The sequence below is a fragment of the Salminus brasiliensis genome, chromosome 20 (assembly GCF_030463535.1).
Source record: "Salminus brasiliensis chromosome 20, fSalBra1.hap2, whole genome shotgun sequence".
Lineage (NCBI taxonomy): Eukaryota > Metazoa > Chordata > Actinopteri > Characiformes > Bryconidae > Salminus > Salminus brasiliensis.
In genome coordinates, this window is record NC_132897.1 from 20,439,563 (window position 1) to 20,461,916 (window position 22,354).

The 22,354-nt window shown below is 40.0% G+C and overlaps 1 protein-coding gene across 1 annotated transcript in view; it reads left to right on the forward strand.

Annotated features, from left to right (window-relative positions):
- The window catches only part of iqgap2 (IQ motif containing GTPase activating protein 2), a 76,142-nt gene that overhangs the window by 48,842 nt on the left and 4,946 nt on the right, over positions 1 to 22,354 (forward strand). The window contains exons 18-35 of the mRNA XM_072664522.1: positions 464 to 606; positions 818 to 988; positions 1,101 to 1,184; positions 1,410 to 1,481; positions 1,597 to 1,666; positions 2,144 to 2,352; positions 2,543 to 2,695; positions 2,991 to 3,154; positions 3,921 to 4,145; positions 4,609 to 4,749; positions 6,177 to 6,261; positions 6,618 to 6,850; positions 7,905 to 8,037; positions 12,102 to 12,204; positions 12,513 to 12,654; positions 15,624 to 15,711; positions 16,536 to 16,748; positions 17,148 to 17,308. Of these exons, the coding sequence (XP_072520623.1) occupies positions 464 to 606; positions 818 to 988; positions 1,101 to 1,184; positions 1,410 to 1,481; positions 1,597 to 1,666; positions 2,144 to 2,352; positions 2,543 to 2,695; positions 2,991 to 3,154; positions 3,921 to 4,145; positions 4,609 to 4,749; positions 6,177 to 6,261; positions 6,618 to 6,850; positions 7,905 to 8,037; positions 12,102 to 12,204; positions 12,513 to 12,654; positions 15,624 to 15,711; positions 16,536 to 16,748; positions 17,148 to 17,308 (2,590 nt within the window). The remainder of the gene's footprint in view (positions 1 to 463; positions 607 to 817; positions 989 to 1,100; positions 1,185 to 1,409; positions 1,482 to 1,596; positions 1,667 to 2,143; positions 2,353 to 2,542; positions 2,696 to 2,990; positions 3,155 to 3,920; positions 4,146 to 4,608; positions 4,750 to 6,176; positions 6,262 to 6,617; positions 6,851 to 7,904; positions 8,038 to 12,101; positions 12,205 to 12,512; positions 12,655 to 15,623; positions 15,712 to 16,535; positions 16,749 to 17,147; positions 17,309 to 22,354) is intronic.

Consider the following 22,354-nt stretch of genomic DNA (forward strand, 5'->3'; position numbering starts at 1 on the left):
GCGCTCTGGTTTTATTATTTTACACCATTTGAAAACACCAACAGAAATGGTACACAATTACTTGAGCTGCATTCAAAATATTCTTTCCTACTATAACAAAGGCACTGCTTTATTTTTATGTGAGATGCTACAGAGGTTTTCTGTCATATACTTTATATGAGTTTTTTTTTAAAATAACAGATTAATAAATATAAGAGAGAAAATAAGAGAATTTAGTAATATAAACAGTATTGCAGCATAATACAGTGATATAAAAAGTATAAACACAAACGTATTAGTACATTATTTTTATTTTATATTATGTCCTTTATCTTAAAATGGTTCATATGTTTTCAGAATGAGTGTATGAACCAACTAGAAGACATTCCACAAGTGGTTCACATACCAGAAAGAATTCAGTGGTTTCTAGCTATTGTGCTGAACAGTACAGTACTGTGTATTGTTCTCTTGCCCTTTTCCGTAGGGAATAGTGGCAGTCTGTGGGTGAAGCACAGAATCAAGGACAAATACGACTATTTCTACAACCTGGAAACCAAAGAAGGGACATGGGTAGAACCTGACGACTTTGTCCATGACAGCACACAGCTCACAAAAGAGGACATTCAGGTAGGTCACTGATATAGCAATACCATATCTCATATTTCAAAAGGACAACCTTTTAAGTATTTGAACACTCTAGCTGTTTTTTACACTGTATGAACATTTTGTGATGGATGTTGATGAATTTGGTGAATAGAAATTGTTAAAAACATGCACAAAATTCTTTAACAGAGTTTATAAACACATATTTAAATAAATTCTCCATATTCTTGTATAGGGTGTCGTGAGCAGCTTGACAGCCGAGTACAACCGAGAACAGCTGTGGTTGGCCAGTGAGTCACTCATCATCCAGCTGCAGGCTCATATTCGTGGATACCTGGTGAGGCGGGCCTACACTAAGAGACTGGAGTATTTACAGCAACAAGAGCCAAGAGTAATCAAACTGCAGGTATGACCTAAATACAGTACAACACTTGTTGCACTTACAACGTTGATTACAGTAATACACTGTGCTTACACAGGAGGGTTTAAGTTTTGAGCTTGTTTACTTGTGTGTACAGGCTTCCTGGAAGGGCTATAAACAGAGGAAAGCCTACAAAGACAGACTGCACACTTTACAAAGCAATGTCCAGACTGTGGTCAAGGTAAATCATCTCTACATTTAGAACTAAGTATTTCTATGGAAGGCTGTTGCACAATTCACCCAATCATATAGAGGAGAACCAGCATGTCCAGTTGCCTTTCATTTAGATATAGGATTAAATAAAACTCTTGGCTCCTTTTCTTGAGTGCAAAACATTAACGTTACTCCCCTTAAATATCTACAGTATTTTATTATTTAATCACACCTTGTTATCTTCATAAATCAGATACAATCTTTGGTGAAAATGTGGAAAGCCAGGCGAGCATACACAGAGAGACTACAGTATTTCAAAGACCATGTAAGTCACCTAGTATTTATACAATTTTACATTTCTTATGTTTGGGTATTTTACATTGATCTTATACTGTAAATTGTAGCTCCTTGTTTTGAACTCCTACCTTTTTACTCTACAGGAAAAAGAGATAGTGAAGATTCAGGCTTTTCTAAAGGCAAACAAAGCCAGAGATGATTACAGAACCTTGAGTGAGTGAAACAACGATTGTTCGGAAACTATTGTAGATATAATTGATCTAATTTAGATGATCTTGCATGTTTTTCATTGGGGTGTAAGAAAATATTGCTATTATGTTTTATAATACTGTATCGTTTCTGAAAAACACAGTATCGATTCTTAATTCATTATTTACATGTAAAGATTGGTGGCAGACAGTGGTTGTTTTTTTTTTACTCAGATTTTATACATAAATTGGGGTGTTTTTTGTACTATGAGAATTTTCTCAAAACTTAATTAAAAACAATTGCAGTATATCATCACAATATGTTCAGTATCATAATATATTGAATCATAACCCCTGTATCATGATAAATATCATATTGGCATGTCCTCACCAATACACAACTCTAGTTTTTAGATAGTCTGGACACTTTTCTTTTTAATTTTACTTAATTTGGTTTTTGATGGTGTTTGTGAGTGTGTGTCTGTTCTTGTGTGTCCTGTAGCTGGAGCTCAGGACCCTCCTCTCTCTGTGGTCCGTAAGTTTGCCCACCTGCTGGAACAGAGCAACCTAGACCTTCAGGAAGAGCAGGAACTGACACGGCACAGAGAGGAAGTGGTTACTAAAATTCGCGCCAATCAACAAATGGAGAAGGACCTGAACCTGATGGACATTAAGATCGGCCTGTTAGTGAAAAACAGGATAACACTTCAGGTTTGACCACAATTCATAGGTTGATGAATGAACAGTCCATTCATCATAGTTTCAGTAGTTATGGGTAACTAGAAATAGTTGAATTTTTGAGTGGAGTGACAGATATATTTTTAAATCTCTTATTACTGACTTTTCTTTTAACCAAAAAGTTGGACATATACTTTTCTACTGTGCGCACTATTCCAAACAGGATGTGGTGTCACACAGCAAGAAGATGAAGACCAAAAAGAACAAAATGAGCAAAGAGGATCTGGCCATGAGCGACAAGCAGGGTATTAAAGGTCTGAGCAAAGAGAAGAGGAAAAGACTGGAGGCCTACCAGCATCTCTTCTACCTACTACAAGTAAGATGATCCTGACTGACCCTATAACAACTATGTACAAGCCTTCAGTCAAACCAGTATCTGGCAAACGCTAAAATGAGATGGTATTTCTAAGGGGTACAGTGAGATTTACATTGGCTCTGCCATGTCATTTCGGCTTTATTTAATCATCAAATTAATGTTACAGTGTACAGTAGTCACACACGTCTTAAATCGTGTCCACTGTAAATGTCATTTAACCTCAGTTTGATTAACTTTAACAGTTTGGTTTACATTCATTCACAGTATTATTTACTCTCTTTTCTTGTCAAAACAGACAAATCCATCATACCTGGCCAAGCTCATCTTCCAGATGCCCCAGAACAAATCCACCAAGTTTATGGACACAGTGATTTTCACTCTCTATAACTACGCCTCCAACCAGCGAGAGGAGTACCTGCTGCTCAAGCTTTTTGAGTCTGCACTCAAGGAGGAGATCAAGTGAGAAAATATGTCTTCCAGTTTTTCTCTTAAAATGAAGTAGGTTTTGATTATTTGTGACTACTTGGGATATACATTATATGTCAACATGTTTGTGGGCATGCCTTCTAATGATTACATTCAACTACTAGGTTGCACCCATTGCTGACCCAGATATGCATATGCACACACACACACACAGCTTGTCTAGTTCCAGTAGAGAAGTACTGCCAATAGAATAGGACTTTCTGAAGCAGATAAACATGAACTTATCGGCACAATGCCTAATGCTAGGTGTGTGCAAGAGGGGTATTAAGCCCCCAGAATTGAGGGGGGTTCCTTCATACCAACACACCAAGTCATATGATGGCTTTAGATTCATTTAAATCGAAAACATTGTACAACTTTTGATTTGTACAACTTGCAAAACATTTTGTGTATGAATTCAACAGAATTACGTATCGTTAAGTAGTACTACATCAAAATTAATATTGCAAAAAATGCCAAAACATTGGATGAACATTTAGACCTAAAAAGTGTAATAAATGTAATAAATTAATCTGTTGTGAAACCAGTTGAAATATGTAAATCTCAGTCTAATTAGATTAAATTATAATAGCATTGTTTAGCCATTATTTAAGCAGGTAAACCCAACATTATAGATAAGATTTAGAATCTGAAAGGGCACTAGAAGACCAAAAGGGTCAAAAGGGTACTGTATCTTAGCAGTGTTAAAAAATAACTAAAAAATATTAAATGATTGCAACTCTTGTAACAACACTGACAGGTCAAAGGTGGACCAAATCCAGGACATTGTGACTGGAAACCCCACAGTCATCAAGATGGTGGTGAGCTTCAACCGTGGCGCTCGAGGTCAGAATGCTCTGAGGCAACTGCTCTCACCAGTGGTCAAAGAAATCATTGAAGACAAACGCCTGGGCATCAACACTAATCCCATAGACATCTACAAGGCCTGGGTCAACCAGCTAGAGACTGCTACAGGAGAGGCCAGGTTGGTGTTACAGTTTTCTAAAATCTAAGACCAGACAAAAGTGTGGACATCTGATTGAAGTATTTTCTGTTTTTGACATTTTAAAATTCTTTATAATATTGTATGAAAATATAATGAATGATTATCCTATTCTTTTCACAACATTTAACATTTAACACAGCCAGGACTGTCTCAGTATATGTCCAACTTCTTTTAGGCATTTTGTGAAACCATCCCTGCAGCATGACACTCATGCTGCTTTAGAGAATAATTGAGTGTATGAAGCTGCATGTTCTGTAAATACCACAAGTACCACAAGTAATACCATAGGGACCCCTGGAATGTTGTGAGGATGCTAGAAAAGATGTTCTTTAAATAACGTCCTTGCAACTTCATTTTGAGAACGTCCTTATGACGTCAATTTGTTAGTCCAGTCTCATTTACCATGTTGAATTATGCGTAATTCTTTGCTTGTCTTTATCAGTAAACTGCCATATGAGGTCACAGCGGAACAGGCACTATCTCATGAGGAAGTGAGGACCAGGCTGGAGGCATCTAATCAGACACTGCGCTCCGTCACGGACAAAGTTCTTAGCTCTATCATGTCGTCAGTGGACACCATCCCGTGAGTGCTGTTGTCCCAGCTAATGCCTTTGGCCTTTGTCACAGCAGTCGTTTTAATGTATGCATTTATTCTCAGATGATTCATTTCATGAGGCCTTATCTTGAGATGCTTGTCTGTGTTCATTATCACTAGGGGGCAGTGTTGTTTTCTGGAGGACCACATAATTTCAAAGCATTCTAAAACAATGCTGGATAATTGAGCTTAGCAAGCTGGCTATGAATAGTCATTGTCCCTAGGTGACTGACCCCACGTGATTTTTTGACATATAAAGGAAACTTGGTTCTCCCATTACTTACTTGTCATGTCAGCCAGACAGCTGCAGATTTACTCAGCAACACATTTAGTTAGCAGGTGTTCTGTTAATGAAACATAGTTCCCTTTTTTCTCCAAAAGCACTTTTGAAGTTAGTGGCCAAAGAACCCTTTTTTGACTTGTTTATAAGCAGGTCACAAGTAATGCTTTCTTTATATGACCTCCTATGTGTGTTCAAGCAGTGCTGCACAATAGAACATTGCACCACCCTCTTGACCCTCTTGTTCGTGCAGGTTTTGGCCATCGTATAGAGATTTTGATTTGCCTGTCTCATCTTAAGCTGCTCAGTTTCCTAGACTGGCCATTGCTTAATACCAATAATACAATTTTGGCTATATTCTTCTAGCCTTCACCTGCATTGTGGGCATCAACTAATTGTGTGTTAAGTTGTTTTGAGTTTGAGGTCGATGGTGTTAGTGCAAGGTTTGAAGAGTCAAGACTCAGGACTAAGTTCCTGATCTGGTGTGAGACCACAAAAAGCTGAGTCTCTAAAAACTTTGCACAGGCAACATTGATCATTATTACATTTTTTTGTTTGTTTATGAGTAAATGTGCTTTAGGGTTTTGCAGAAAATGTTATGTTATATGTTTTATGATTGATTACAGTGGTTATATTTACTTTTTCTCATTAAAAGTAATTAAACATACAATTGAATGTATAATTTGGCCATAGGGTGCCCAGACTTTTGCATAAGCTTGCACGGTAATGCTCACAATGCTCGCAGATGCTATGGCCGGTTGTTGTTTAGCAGACTTTAGGCTTTGAGCTTTGTTTTGTCATGCAAATTAAGTTAGCTTGCCAAGGCCAATATGCATATTTTTTTGTTTCTTTTTCTTTATCTTTCTTTTTTCTGTTTACTTTTTTTATTTTACTTTTTCTTCCTGTTATTTTACATTATTATTATTAATGTTTATTTTAACTAGAAAAAGAACATTTGTGAACAAACTTTAAGTTGGCTTGACAAAGCAGCTTATGATGAAGATTTCAGTCTTCTTTGTTTCCATATTCTTGTCATGGGCTTTGGCAAACCAACTCAAAGTTTGTTCACAAATTTTTCATTCTGGTTTTCCACTGTATCATTTCATGCTTTCCCCCTTTTTATGTTTGCATGTAGCTATGGCATGAGGTACATAGCGAAGGTTCTGAAGGACACACTTCATGAGAAATTCCCTGATGCTTCTGAAGATGATCTACTGAAGGTCAGATATGGAACATTTTAGCAGAGCGTCTGTTCTTTCAGTACTAGACAGAAAGATTGCTGCTTTAAAATCAGTGTGAATCACAGAGCAGGGCTTCCCAATCCCAGTCCTAGGGATATTTTCTTACTCAGTACCAGTAATTAATTGCCAAACCTCTCATGTGCTTGGCAAGGTGTGTTAAACAGCAGGGAAAAAATCACATCATGGGGTCCCCAGGACTGACCTTGGGAACTACTGTCATAGAAGACCAAATGTTCTATGAACAACGCTCGAAATATTTTTTCTGTTTATTGTTAGGGATGGGTCCAAATCTCTGCAATAGAGTTGTCCTTTTTCTGCCTTCCACTTTAAAACAGATTGTGGGGAACTTGCTCTATTACCGATACATGAACCCAGCTATAGTGGCTCCAGATGGCTTCGACATCATTGACATGACAGCCGGAGGGCAGCTGCATTCAGACCAGCGCAGAAACCTGGGCTCTGTGGCTAAGATGCTGCAGCACGCCGCTGCCAACAAACTGTTTGAGAATGGAAGCGACCACCTCACACCCATGAACAGCTACATCTCTTCCACTTATCAGAAATTCAGGTAATAGGATCTGAACCAAGAAAGCTTTCTTACTAGAACTGTAAAATGTGTCCTGATGCGCTAAGTGTCCTGATGCGCTAAGCTGAGGGTGAGGATTTGAGGGCATCAGTTTTGAAGTGTTAGATAATGATCACTTCTAATAATATTCAGTATTCAAAAGAGACACTTTTTATGGGTTTGTATTTTATGGGTATAATGTTTGTGGACACCCCTTTTAATGAAGCTATTCAGCTGTTGTAAGTTGACACAGCTTGTGCAGATGCACACATGAGCTTGTCTAATCCCTGTAGAGAAGTATAAATGTGAACTCTGGCAAAATGGCACCATTTCTCATGCCAGGTGTGGGCTAGAGGGGTATAAAGCCCCCAGCTACTCCACTAAACCAAGTCTTTGAGTCTCAAGGCTCCAAGCCTGGCCTGGCCAGCCTATTTTAGCTTTTCTAAAGTGTCATGTTGCTAATTTCCTGTTAATTCCCTAAAAACCATGAATGGCTAATTGTGCAAGACTTAAAAGTAGTACTTCCAGACACTGTGCTGGTGACCCACTGGTCAGCACAGGTTCTTTAGAAGTGGAAAGTGAGGTGAAAGGAGAGGAACTGCCTTTGTGTTAAAGTGAAGCATCAGCAGAGAGAAGAGAGGGTGTGTCCATGTGTATGTGTGTGTGAACTTTCTGGGAACAGTGAGAGGAACAGCGAGCTCACAGGACACACTCCTCACTTTTATGTCACTGCTTACACTCCTGCTGTTGAATCATGCTTACTGGAAATCCCCTACTCTTGGAGGGGACTACTCTGCCTCTCTTACCAGGCTTAACATGTAAATGTTACCCCTTCTAAAGCTGCTAGAACAGCACAGTAGTTATATCTTAAATATCTTAAAGAACTGAGCTTATCTAATTTATCTTATCTTATGTTTTATATTTATTTACAAACACCTAATTTAACACACCTGATTCAGTTAATCGAGCCTTTACTAGAACCTGAATGTGGATTAGGAGGACCCTGATTTGCTTACTAAGTAGAATTCAGCTGTTATATAAATGCTGTCCTTTGCAGGGTATTCCTCCAGGGTGCGTGTGACGTTCCCAGTCCAGAAGAGAAGTTTAACGTGGACGAGTACTCCGACATGGTGACGGTCAGCAAACCTGTCATCTACATCTCCATAGAGGAGATCATCAACACACATTCAGTAAGGCCAACCACATGCATGCACGCTCCACCAGGTTTTTGCTTTGCAGCAGCTTTAGCTGTGTGTCATTGTGTGACAAAGTATATATATATATATATATATATATATATATATATATATATATATTCTTTATATAAATGGTTCTGAGTGAATTTTAGGGGATCGTGAGTCATTAATGGGTAGTGGTCAGCAGAACTGAACTACAGGCTTTATAAAGGACCATGACTCAGTATGAGTCAGTATGCTGCAGAAAGCTGAAGGACACACGTCTGCCATCTGATTTTGGTAACTGGGTCTGAACCTTAGGAATTTACGTAATGCCGTACGCTTGTTTTTTGTCTAGCTAGTGAGAGTGATTCATTATTGAGAGTGACTGCAAGAACACCCTCAATTTTGCCCTTTTATCAGCCCTTTTATCAGCCCTTACAGCTGTTCTGTACAGTACTCTGGAAAAGTATCTCAGACAGTATAATTTAAAGCTGTTTATTTAGGGAAAAAATACAATAAACAAAAGCAGTGTTAAATGTCATGGGTGCCCAAGGCTCATTGATGTGATCAGTGGAGGCCACACATCGTAATTTACTGCTAACATCTTTGGTGTTTTGGGGGACCCACACAATATTAGTCAGGGGTTTTAATGTTATGGCTGATCAGTGCATTTGTTTTTATTCTAATGTTATAGGCTATTTACCTTTTCTCAGTAATGTGAGTCTTTTTCATAGCTGCTGAATAGTTATATTTCAATGTGTTTATCACTTTATGCCAGTAATTGACCCAGTCACGTTACCTCTCACTCACGCTTGAACTCAATTAGCTGAAATTATACTGATAGTTTGTCAAGGCCAGTTGTTTGGTCAGTTCCCCTTGTGCTCCTGTTGTTGCCAGACTAGGCATGTGCTTCCTTCAAGTCTTTTTCGAACTACTGCTAATGCAATGTCATGGCACCTCAACATGCTTGGAGGAGAACACTAACTGTTCAATTCTGTGACTTTAGCTAAGAGATGTTCGGCTTGGTTATAATCCCACTGAGTGATGGAAGGAGAGGTAGAGCCAATTATGATCTTAACCACAGATGGCTGTGGCATCACAAGGGACCAGGCTTATGATCTTCCAAAGACTGAGCCAATGCTTGGACAGTAAAAATACAGATGGAAATCTAGCTTAATGGCTTCTACTACGGTTTGTAACTCTACACTGTACTGTTTGCACCTCACTGTTTGCACACTACTTTGCACCTCTACACTACATTTTGCAGCTCTACACTGTACTTTTTGCAGTTGTACAGTGTACGGTTTGCTACCTTACAGTGTACATTTCACAGCTATCTCTACACAACTTTTTTACAACTCTAGACTACTTATTTAGCTCTACACTGTACTTTCTGCAGCTCTACATTTTTTGTATTTATTGCAGATCTAGACTGCGTTTTTTAGCTCTACACTACTTTCTGCAGCTCTACACTGTACTTTGTATAGCTCTACACTACTTTCTGCAGCTCTACACTGTACTTTGTATAGCTCTACACTACTTTCCGCAGCTCTACACTGTACTTTTTACAGCTTTAGACTACTTTTTTAGCTCTACACTGTACTCTTCACAGCTCTACACTACTTTCTGCAACTCTACACTGTATTTTCTGCAGCTCTAGACTATTTGTTTTAGCTCACACTACTTTTTACACCTCTAGACTACTTATTTAGCTCTACTCTCTGAAACTCTACAATGCACTTTCTACAACTCTAGGCTACCACTGTAGCTTTACACTGTACGTTTTGTAGCTCTACTTTGTACTTTGTGAACTTTTTTTGTCCAGACAACATCCTGCAGTGCCAGTATATGATGTAATTTAATAAAAGGTATTTTCCTGTAAATGCCACTAGAAACAGTTGTTCAGGTTTATTAGGCCATATCCTGATCTTCAGTAAAAGGGAATTTAGCTGCAAAAATGATATTAGAGTGCTGCTAATGGGAAAACAGTTGAGAGCTGCTGAACAACACAGAGTCTGAAAAGACTCCTACGCCTTGTCCCAGGAGCTGCAGAGCACTGCATTTGCATCATCCAGACTGGAAGGCAGATTTGATAACAACACCCTGGTGTCTTGGAAACAGTGAACACTGAACACGTCTCCTCCCCGGTTTGCATGCTAAGCACATCAGCCGTCTCAGCAATGGAACAGAAATAAAGCAAAAACCATTCTGCAGCAGAAAGGATGGTGAATCTACAGTAACTAAATGTTACACATCTGCTCTGCAAGCTGACTTCTCCTGCTTGGAGGAAGACATTCTGTGCAGCCCCTGTCTTATAACCTTGCTCTTAAGACAAAATCAGGGCCTGTTTTCATAGAGCTTCTCAAAGTACAAGTTCTGATCTAGGAACCAGTGTTTAATGATCTTACAGATTTCTTATTCTGAGAGGCTTTATTAACACAAGCCCAGGCCTTAAGTAACTTGGCGACTGTGATAGTAGTCTTCATCTTTTAAGCAGGAGGTTAAGTCAATATTTTGGAGAAATATCAAGAGTACAGATGTTTTCTCTATCGTAATTGTAGCTGGTCAGTCAAGACACATTTAGTGACCCAAGTCTGCTTCTTGAGTTTTGCACTGGCGCTACAGGGTAGCCAACAAGTAATGGAAGCTTATTTTAATCAAACAACTGGGACCACAACCTGCTTGCCTCAAAGAGAATACCACGTTTCTTCAGGCACCACTTACCAATAAGAATAACCTTACAAAAGGTTTATGAATGGTATATTTAGTTAATATTTATGGTATATATTTAGTGTGGTTTGTAAATATGAATCAGTATTGATCAATTTATTTAGCCATATTATTCAAAAATGACCAGCAGCATTTTAGAGCTGCACCTTTAGTCTGGTATTCGGTCCAGATTTGTAAATAACAGTTGTTGAACTGTTACTTTTTTTAAATGTTTAATTAATTACTGTTTATTTTAACCTCATAGCTCCAGTACAAAACCGCCCCACAAGGCAAGTGCAATAACACTAATAAGTTAGTCTCCAGAGTGGCATTTCCATGTAGGTTCTGCCTAGAGATGTGCACTTCACGTAGACGAAGATGAGCTGCAGCAGTGATTTATTGAATAGGTCAGAATAAGCCTCCTCCCCCCTGCTGTTTTGCTGGAGGTGTTTTTAAGTTGTGGGGAATATTGGGCGGAGTGGCCTGGCATCTAAGCAGGGCTCCATGAAGTGCTGAAACTTTGGCTTTGTGTTGGCTCTCCTCCACATTCTTCCCCACTGCTAACAGAGATAACGGGCTTTCATCACATGCTGTCAGATGGAGTCCAGTCCGAATCTGTTTTGAATCAACTTTGGAAAACAATGAAAGAGCACATGCCGTACACGTGATCTTTGGCATTGTCTGAGATACCACTAGGTTGTGGTAGCTGTGGCAGTGCTGGCTCAGGGGGGCGAAGGTTAATGCTTGCGATGTTATTTAGCTAGTGGGTTCATTGTTTAATCAGAGGTTGTTGTTTTTTTGGCAGTACAGGAGAGTTCATTTTTCCATAATGGAATTAACCCTGCAGTCGTGGAAAAGGGCATGTTCCCAATGGGGATCAAGGTTTAAAATGTGTAAATTGTTTAAAGATGATATTTGTATAGGACCAGTGGCGGCTCACTGGTTATGACGCATGGTATTCTGTGTGGATTTCATACCCAGGTCTGCCAAACTGCAGCTTATGGGCCCTTGAGCGAGTCACTTAACCCTCTCGGCTCTAGGAGTGCTCTAGAAAAGCTGACCCTGCGTGCTGATCTTAAGTTTGTGTGAAGCTGCTTGGTCAAACAAATAAAACCATGTACAATTTACGTGCTGAAATGTCCTCCAAAGGCAGTTTCGTATTTAGTAGTGAGCATTGCAGACTGGAGGATGGATGTTTTTTTTACAAGCTTCACCTCTTCCACAGTCCTATTCTGTGAGCTTTGTGGACTGGAGCACCCGTTAGCACTGGGTGTGGTATCCACAAATTAGAAGTGTCCACATACATTTGGTCATGTCCTCTGGTATATGTTGTGTTGATGTAGGTTTCGTATCCATGTTTTCAACAGCTTGTACTGGAGCATAAAGAGGCCATAGCTCCGGATCACGGTGATCTTCTGCACGAGCTTCTGGAGGACCTGGGTGATGTTCCTGACATGGAGTCATTGCTTGGTAAAACACACCTTCTACAGCTTTTTCAATTCTATCCCAAGTAATAGTCACTTATCCTGTAAATTATAAACTATACATTTAATTCCAAAATATTTGTATTTTTGTACAGACCCAAAAAAATGCTAGTGGTTGCCTTCCTGGGAGCCACAATGCCTCCAGCATTGTTCCAATGTTGCTCTCACTGTGAAAACCAATGATTTATGTTTTGAGTCTCTGTATATTTCTGTTGGAGTTGGTGTTGAAGCCCTGTGGCAGTGCAGTAGTTCAGTAGTTCAGTATTACACCAACAGACTGGTTCTTCTATGCAGGTGAAGGTGCTGTGGATCCAAATGACGCCAACAAGGAAAACACACTGAGTCAGTTGGCCAAAACGGAGGTATCCCTTACACTCACCAACAAGTTTGAGCTAAAGGATGGTGATGACAAGGACATGAAGGGACTGATGATGAAGTAAGGCATAACACACTGGCACTGTTGAAATCTTTAGTAGTTACATAAATACACATAAATATACTTTCTATTTTGTTTTGATAGCGGGAGTGATAGAACTGGCTTCAAATTATTTTCCCTAAAAATAATTTAATCTGATACAATCTACAGTCAGGTCCATAAGTATTTGGACAGTTTTTTGTAATTCTAATTTAGCCTCTACATCACCACTATTGATATGAAATAAAGCAATCAGGATGTGACTGAAGTGTAGACTTTCAGCTGTACTTCAAGGGGTTTAACAAAAACATTTTCATGAACAGACATGTTTACATAATCCCTCAATTTTCACCGGCTCAAACATACTTGGACAAACTAACATCATCAAAATATTAGAAGTGTTTTTACTTGGATACTTGGATGCAAATCCTTTGCCGCCTGCATTTTTAGATGATTTCTACCAGTCAAATCTGACCTTTCTGTAAGGACATAAATAACTTTTTCTCATTTTTGCTGCATTTATGTCAATTATTTGTTTTAATTCAAATGTTATACAGTGGGTTACAGGTAACAGTTTCTGCTACAAAACAACTACATTTCAACTATTTTTCATGTTTACTGCCATTAATAGGCTGTCGTCTTCTCATATTCCACTATCTCTCCCATGCCACACTGGCAAGTGGTCAACACAGGCTGATATCTCTTCCGCTGTTGAAATGGGCCTTTCTGGAATTAAATTAGCACTGTTCATAGAAGTCACACATTTATCTAATGCAACTAGAAATGTAGATGTCATTGTTTGGCGTTAGGAAGGATGTGTCTGTCTTCTGCCGATGCCTCACAAATGATGATGCAGCATGATTTATAAATGTTCTGACTCCATATGTATAAGACACAATGACTTTGATTTGGTGCTGAAACTGACATTAACTCTTTAAACTATAGACCTAATAATAAGGTTTTAATAAGGTTAATAAGGCCTATAAATGAATGGATTACTTGGAAACTTGGGCACAGGCCTTTAGGCTCTTCAGTTGTTATAGTACTCAAGAAAAGAAGTGTGTTAAGGTTTCAACCTAATGAAGAAAATTCAACTAGAATATCTGGAGAATCACAAACAAAGTATACTTCCCCTTGACCTAATTGTAACCCATCCCATTTATCCTGTACGGTTGGGGGCTCAACCCCAGCTGCATGGCCTCTCTTCGGTCATCTTTTTCAGAGAGCTCTGGCTCTCTGGGGAGGAAGCAGGAAGAGTGAGTCAGGCTCTATTCCCCACTGCTGTAGACAGAGCAGGAGCTGTGGCGTCAGAGCTCATTGTCTGACTGCTAACACACTTCTCCGTTTCCTCCCTTCACACACACGTACACACTACCAAACTTTTAGACATGATAAGTACTTTAATTGAAAGACACAACATTCTCACACGCCAGAGTACATTTGTGAAGCTCAGAAACAGGCAGTGAAGTCTTAATTGATTGAATTTGGGTGCTGTCCTCACTTGTGGGAACACAAAGTACTTTCACATTCATCATGACACCAGAAGCAGACATCATTGTACACTATTCTCAACCACAAATGTGATTCAGAACCGTTAAACAGACAACTCTGTTAATTCTAACACCCAGTTAATGTGCTATGTACAGTTGCTAAAGTAAGGAAGTAACTGAGCTCTTTTGGAATTGCCTGGTTTCTAGCTTGATTATTAATAAAATGTGCTCACATTGTTATCAAATTAAAGCACAGTGAGCAAACATACACAGTGCAGGCTAGACAAAGTAAGTAAACCCTTGGAAATATCCTGTAGATACCTTCCAGTGTAGAATCCCCTTCACCAACCATTTCCTGCAATTACTTTTTGCACAATGTCGAGGAGGAAATTTGTCTGGGATGCCTTGCATGCACAGCCCTCTTCAGGTCATGCCACAACATCTAGATAGAGTTATGGTCAGAACTCTGACTTGGGTCATTTTTGGACTATTTTTAGTTGATTAACTTGTGTGCTTTGGGTTATCTTACCAAATGAATTTATTGTTTCCTCAATGATTTCAAGGCATCCAGGCCCTGAGGTAGCAAAACAGCCCTAAACGATGCTCCCTCCGCCGTGCTTCACGGTTGGGATGAGGTTTCAGTGTTGGTGCGCAGTGTTATTTTTCTCCGAACATACTGTTGTGCATTTTTTCCACTTTTGTCTCATGTGTTCATAGAACTTGTTCCCAGACGCATTGTGAAACATTCAGGTGGTCTTGAAGTGTTTTACTAATAGAGCACACAAGTAAACATGATTTGAAGTTTGTAGAATCATCTCTAGGTCTTTTGCAGTTACCTTTAGGTTATTCATCACTTCCTTCAGAAATGCCTGCATTTTAGCAGGATGGTAATTCCTAGGGAGAATAGCGACAGTCCTGCATTTCTGTAGACAAGAATGTTTGTTGATTTGTTGATAGTTTGTCTAACTTTGCATGGATAGACCCAGGTCTACAGCAAAACTCTGTAGTCTTTTCCAGCTTTGTGCATCTTTTTACCACGTCTTTTGAGGTCTTATGAGAGTCATTTACTTCCAGGCATGGTTCACACTAACCAGTCTTTCTTGAAAAGAACAGATTTGTCAGGAACCCGGCTTTGTCTGCTTTCATTTAAGGGACAGAGCACCTGTGCATCCCACAATTTCAATCTCAACTCTTTAAGTGAACCATATTTTGCCAATTAAGAAGTCATTCACACAGAGACAGACTTGCTTGCACTAGCCTGCACTTTGGATGCTTACTCAATGTGCTTGCTTGCCATCGGCAGTCTAGCAGCATGACTGGTAAAGAACCTCCAAATGTTCCACAAGAAACTTACTCACTTTTAACAGTCATAGCTGCTACAGTCCTAAAGACTTTTAACACTACCTTGTTAAAGGTGTGTCAGTCATTTTCAGTCATTTGTAATGATGATATTTTAAGCCTGACAGCTATACTATTCTGTGTTTCCCTGTCACTTTAAAGGACGAAGAAGCTGGTAGTAGACGTGGTGAGAATCCAACCAGGGGAAACACTGACAGATATCCTAGATACTCCAGCTACTGCCCTGCAGGTGAATGCCTAAAATATTTCTTTTTGACCCATCCTGGAATGTGTCTGTGAATTCTAGGTAAGAAGACATGATATAAGTAATAATAAGAATAATAAAAAGTAGTAGCAAATAGTAGCCGGTTGAGTGCACACTTTCTCCTCTGTGTGATCATCACTCGTGTTCTGACCCTATGAAGGGGAGGGGGGTTATAAGGCTAATGAAAAAGAAATACTTTCTGCAATATCCACATAACACTTTGCAAGAGATTAATGTAGTGTAGTGCGAGCAATTCTGAGATTTTGAAGTGTCAAAGTGTCCAAAGTGGCTAGTCCTTCACTAAGCTAGAACTAGATACTTTAGTAAGTGCTTAAAGCAGCATTCTGTAGCATTTGTATTTTTAAATAACAGCTTCAAGAGCATTGTGATGATCCATTGACTTGTATTAGGGAGAACAGCGTCTCAATCGTTGCTATTCTAGGCTCTATTGCTATTCAGGAATGCTTGTGAGAACTGTGTAACGGTACTGTATCTCACAGACGGTCTAGAAAAGCATGTCTGGCTGGCTCCAAGCGCACATTTCACTTCCTGACTCATGGGGCAGCTCAGGTGCATGAAATGTCAATTCTGACATACCGCTACTACAAGTAATTATTACTTTAGTTATCTTCAGATGTCTTTAGTAGATCTTGGCAGTTCACTTTTGTAATGGCTACAATACCGAATCCTCTGTGCTCTAGTACCAGAGGTTACACAGATTTGTGTAAAACTTAATAGAGAACAGTGGGTAAAGACTGGGATCATCTGTATACAAAGTCTGCATAAACCCCTCGTCCTGTCCCTGGCAGGAGTCGGAGCATGCTAAGCTAGTGGAGTGGCGGGCAGCTCAGGACGCTACAACCCCGGAGGGGCTGAAGAGCAGCCAGGCCATGCTGGAGGACAGGCAGCTGCCTCTGGAGCAGAAGAAGCGAAAGATTCTCAGGAACCTTCGCACTCTGGAACAGGCTGGACTAGTCAGCTCTAGCAACAAGTACCAAGAGATCATCAATGACATCTCCAAGGTAAGTGAATAACACCATCAGTGAAATCAAGTTACTTTATTCCACAACATTGTTGAGTTCTCAATATGTCCAAACGTTTTGTGGATGGATTTTAAAGGTTCTGGCTAAATGATAAATCACTCTGTTCTGTAGGTATACAGCAAACAGAGACATGTTTTCATGGTGTAACAGCTGTAGTGTAAATGGGATACACCAGTTCATGGTTATTTATACATTATCGTACATTATAATATTTAAAGTTTGATCCACTTTCTTGGAAGGTTTTGTTGTTTTGGCTCTTTTCCGTCTTAGACGGAGATATTCAATTATTAAGTGCCAGCACCAGTTTTTGAACTTATCAGTACCATGAATATTTTCAAGCTTGAAAATTATAACTTCCCACTCTGTGTTGAATGACAGGACATTCGCTACCAGAGGCGCTACAGACAAAGAAGGAAAGCTGAACTGGTGAAGCTCCAGCAGACTCTGCAGGCCCTCAACTCCAAGGCAGCTTTCTACCAGGACCAGATAAACTACTACGACACCTACATTAAAACCTGCCTCGACAACCTCAACAGAAAGTGAGTGGCCAAATTAGTGCATTAATTTCCCCTTGAAATGGTTCAGTCACTGATTGTTCCTTGCTAGGTTCCGAGTTCCAATTCTAGGCCCTGTTCTCTGGCTGAGGAGGATAGCTTAGGTATGGGCTCTTGTTGATGTACCCTACTGTAGGTTTGGTCAGCTAGAACATATACAAATAATTGGGCAACCAAGGTTTATATGGGCAACCATGTGTTTATATGCTTCCCTATAACATATGGTATGTACAATGTGCAAGAAGGGTTGGGATCCTGAGTGGTCCAGTGGACTAAAGCCCTGTCACTATGCTGAAAGCCTATCAAATACAATGAATTGGACAAGGAAGGGTTTTCTACATGTGCTTATACCCCATGAATGGGCTAGGGCTCCAAGTGGTCCAATAGACTAAGACTCTGTTGCCAGTGATCAGTGGGTCACTGGGTCAAAACCTATCATTTACAATCAAATGGGCAAGCAAGCGAGTTTTTTGAGTTTATATGTTTCCCTACAACATTCAGTATATGCACAGTATGCAAAATGCATGAGTTTAGGAGTTGCCCTGGGTGATCCAGTAGGCTAAGGCTCGGTTGCTATGCTCAGACAGTCACCAGTTTAAATCCCATCATTTACAATGAATTGCACAAGCAAGAGTTTTGTACATGTGTTTATATACTTCCCTATAACATTTAGTATTTTCACAGTATGTACAATGTGCAAATAGGGTAGGAGCCCTGGGTGGTCTAGTGGACTAACGCTCTGTTGCCATGCACAGAGAATTGCCAGTTCAAAACCCATCAATTACAACAAAGTGTGCAAGCAGGAGTTTTGTACATGTGTTTATATGTATCCCTATAAAATTGAGCCTAGTATGCAAAATAAATGCATGGGGTAGGGGCCCTAAAACAGCCAGTGGACTAAGGCTCTGTTGCTATTATCAGAGCATCACCCGATCAAATCCCATCATTTACAACAAAGTGGACAAGCACAAGTTTTGTACATGTATTTATGTGCTTCCCTATAACATTCAGCATATGCACAGTATGTAAAATGTGTGAATAGAGTAAGAGCCCTGGGTGGTCCAGTGGACTAAGGCTCTGTTGCCATGATCAGAGGCTTCAAGTCCCATCATTTAAAACAAAGGTAGGATGGTCCAGTGGTCCAGTGGACTAAGGCGCTGTTGCCATGAACAGAGGATCACTAGTTCAAGTCCCATTATTTACAACAAAGTAGGCAAACAAGAGTTTTGTATTTGTTTATGTTTCCATATAACATTCAGCCTAGTGTCAGCCTAGTATGCAAAATGCTTGTATGGGGTAAGGTGGACCTGTGGTCCAGTGGACTAAGGCTCGGTTGTCATGATCAGAGGATCACCAGTTCAAGTCCGATCATTTACAACAAAGCAAGCAAACAACAGTTGGGTATTTATGTTTCCATATAACATTCAGCCTAGTGTCAGCCTAGAATGCTGAAGTAAGGTAGGGGCCATGGGTGGTCCAGTGGACTAAGGCTCTGTTGCCATGATCAGAGGCTCACCAGTTCAAGTCCCATTATTTACAACAAACAAGAGCTTTGTATTTGTTTATGTTTCCATATAACATTCAGCCTAGTATGCAAAATGGGGTAGGGTGGTGGAGTGGTCCCGTGCACTAAGGCTCTGTTGTCGTAATTAGAGGATCACCAGTTAAAGTCCTATCATTTATAACAAAGTAGGCAAACAAGAGTTTTGTATTTGTTTATATGTTTCCATCTAACATTCAGCCTAGTATGCATAAAGCTAATGAGAGTTAAGGGCTGCAGGTGGTCCAGTGGACTAAGGCTCTGTTGTTATGATCGGAGGATCCTCAGTTCAAGTCCTATCATTTACAACAAAGTAGGCAAACAAGAGTTTTGTGTTTGTTTATATGTTTTCATATAACATTCAGCCTAGTATGCAAAATGCTTGAACGGGGTAAGGTGGACCAGTGGTCCGGTGGACTAAGGCTCTGTTGTCATGATCAGAGGATCACCAGTTCAAGTCCCGTCATTTACAACAAAGTAGGCAAACAAGAGTTTTGTGTTTGTTTATGTTTCCATATAACATTCAGCCTAGTGTCAGCCTAGTATGCATAAAGCTAATGTGCATTAAGGGCTGCAGGTGGTCCAGTGGACTAAGGCTCTGTTGCCATGATCAGAGAATCACCAGTTTGAGTCCCATCATTTACAACAAAGTAGGCAAACAAGAGTTTTGTATTTGTTTATGTTTCCATATAACATTCAGCCTAGTGTCAGCCTAGAATGCTGAAGTAAGGTAGGGGCCATGGGTGGTCCAGTGGACTAAGGCTCTGTTGTCATGATCAGAGGATCACCAGTTCAAGTCCCATCATTTACAACAAATTAGGCAAACAAGAGTTTTGTATTTGTTTATGTTTCCATATAACATTCAGCCTAGAATGCTGAAGTAAGGTAGGGGCCATGGGTGGTCCAGTGGACTAAGGCTCTTTTGCCATGATCAGAGGTTCACCAGTTCAAGTCCCATTATTTACAACAAACCAGCGCTTTGTATTTGTTTATGTTTCCATATAACATTCAGCCTAGTATGCAAAATGGGGTAGGGTGGTGGAGTGGTCCCGTGCACTAAGGCTCTGTTGTCGTAATTAGAGGATCACCAGTTAAAGTCCTATCATTTATAACAAAGTAGGCAAACAAGAGTTTTGTATTTGTTTATATGTTTCCATCTAACATTCAGCCTAGTATGCATAAAGCTAATGTGAGTTAAGGGCTGCAGGTGGTCCAGTGGACTAAGGCTCTGTTGTTATGATCGGAGGATCACCAGTTAAAGTCCTATCATTTACAACAAAGTGGCAAACAAGAGTTTTGTGTTTGTTTATATGTTTTCATATAACATTCAGCCTAGTATGCAAAATGCTTGAACGGGGTAAGGTGGACCAGTGGTCCGGTGGACTAAGGCTCTGTTGTCATGCTCAGAGAATCACCAGTTTGAGTCCCATCATTTACAACAAACCAGCACTTTGTATTTGTTTATGTTTCCATATAACATTCAGCCTAGTGTCAGCCTAGAATGCTGAAGTAAGGTAGGGGCCATGGGTGGTCCAGTGGACTAAGGCTCTGTTGTCATGATCAGAGGATCACCAGTTCAAGTCCCATCATTTACAACAAATTAGGCAAACAAGAGTTTTTTATTTGTTTATGTTTCCATATAACATTCAGCCTAGTGTCAGCCTAGTATGCATAAAGCTAATGTGCATTAAGGGCTGCAGGTGGTCCAGTGGACAAAGGCTCTGTTGCCATGATCAGAGAATCACCAGTTTGAGTCCCATCATTTACAACAAAGTAGGCAAACAAGAGTTTTGTATTTGTTTATGTTTCCATATAACATTCAGCCTAGTGTCAGCCTAGAATGCTGAAATAAGGTAGGGGCCATGGGTGGTCCAGTGGACTCAGGCTCTGTTGCCATGATCAGAGATTCACCAGTTCAAGTCCCATTATTTACAACAAACCAGCGCTTTGTATTTGTTTATGTTTCCATATAACATCCAGCCTAGTGTCAGCCTAGAATGCTGAAGTAAGGTAGGGGCCATGGGTGGTCCAGTGGACTAAGGCTCTATTGCCATGATCAGAGGTTCACCAGTTCAAGTCCCATTATTTACAAAAAACCAGCGCTTTGTATTTGTTTATGTTTCCATATAACATCCAGCCTAGTGTCAGCCTAGAATGCTGAAGTAAGGTAGGGGCCATGGGTGGTCCAGTGGACTAAGTCTCTGTTGCCATGATCAGAGGGTCACCAGTTAAAGTTCCATCATTTACAACAAATTAGGCAAACAAGAGTTTTGTATTTGTTTATATGTTTCCATCTAACATTCAGCCTAGTATGCATAAAGCTAATGAGAGTTAAGGGCTACAGGTGGTCCAGTGGACTAAGGCTCTGTTGTCATGATCAGAGGATCACCAGTTAAAGTTCCATCATTTACAACAAAGTAGGCAAACAAGAGTTTTGTATTTATTTATATGTTTCCATATAACATTCAGCCTAGTGTCAGCATAACATGCGAGTATTGGGTAGGGGCCCTGGGTGGTCCAGGGGACTAAGGCTCTGTTGCCATGATCAGAGGTTCACCAGTTCAAATCTCATCATTTACAACAAAGTAGGCAAACAAGAGTTTTGTATTTGTTTATGTTTCCATATAACATTCAGCCTAGTATGCAGCATGCTTGCATAAAGTAGGGCCTCTGGGTGGTCCAGTGGACAAAGGCTCTGTTGCCATGATCAGAGGTTCACCAGTTCAAGTCCCATTATTTACAACAAACCAACACTTTGTATTTGTTTATGTTTCCATATAACATTCAGCCTAGTATGCAAAATGGGGTAGGGTGGTGGAGTGGTCCAGTGGACTAAGGCTCTGTTGTCATAATTAGAGGATCACCAGTTAAAGTCCCATCATTTACAACAAAGTAGGCAAACAAGAGTTTTGTATTTGTTTATATGTTTCCATCCAACATTTAGCCTAGTATGCATAAAGCTACTGTGAGTTTAGGGCTGCAGGTGGTCCAGTGGACTAAGGCTCTGTTGTCGTAATTAGAGGATCACCGGTTAAAGTCCTATCATTTACAACAAAGTAGGCAAACAAGAGTTTTGTATTTGTTTATATGTTTCCATCCAACATTTAGCCTAGTATGCATAAAGCTACTGTGAGTTTAGGGCTACAGGTGGTCCAGTGGACTAAGGCTCTGTTGTCATGATCAGAGGATCACCAGTTCAAGTCCCATTATTTACAACAAACCAGCACTTTGTATTTGTTTATGTTTCCATATAACATTCAGCCTAGTATGCAAAATGGGGTAGGGTGGTGGAGTGGTCCAGTGCAATAAGGCTCTGTTGTCGTAATTAGAGGATCACCAGTTAAAGTCCTATCATTTACAACAAAGTAGGCAAACAAGAGTTTTGTATTTGTTTATATGTTTCCATCTAACATTCAGCCTAGTATGCATAAAGCTAATAAGTGTTAAGGGCTGCAGGTGGTCCAGTGGACTAAGGCTCTGCTGTCATGATC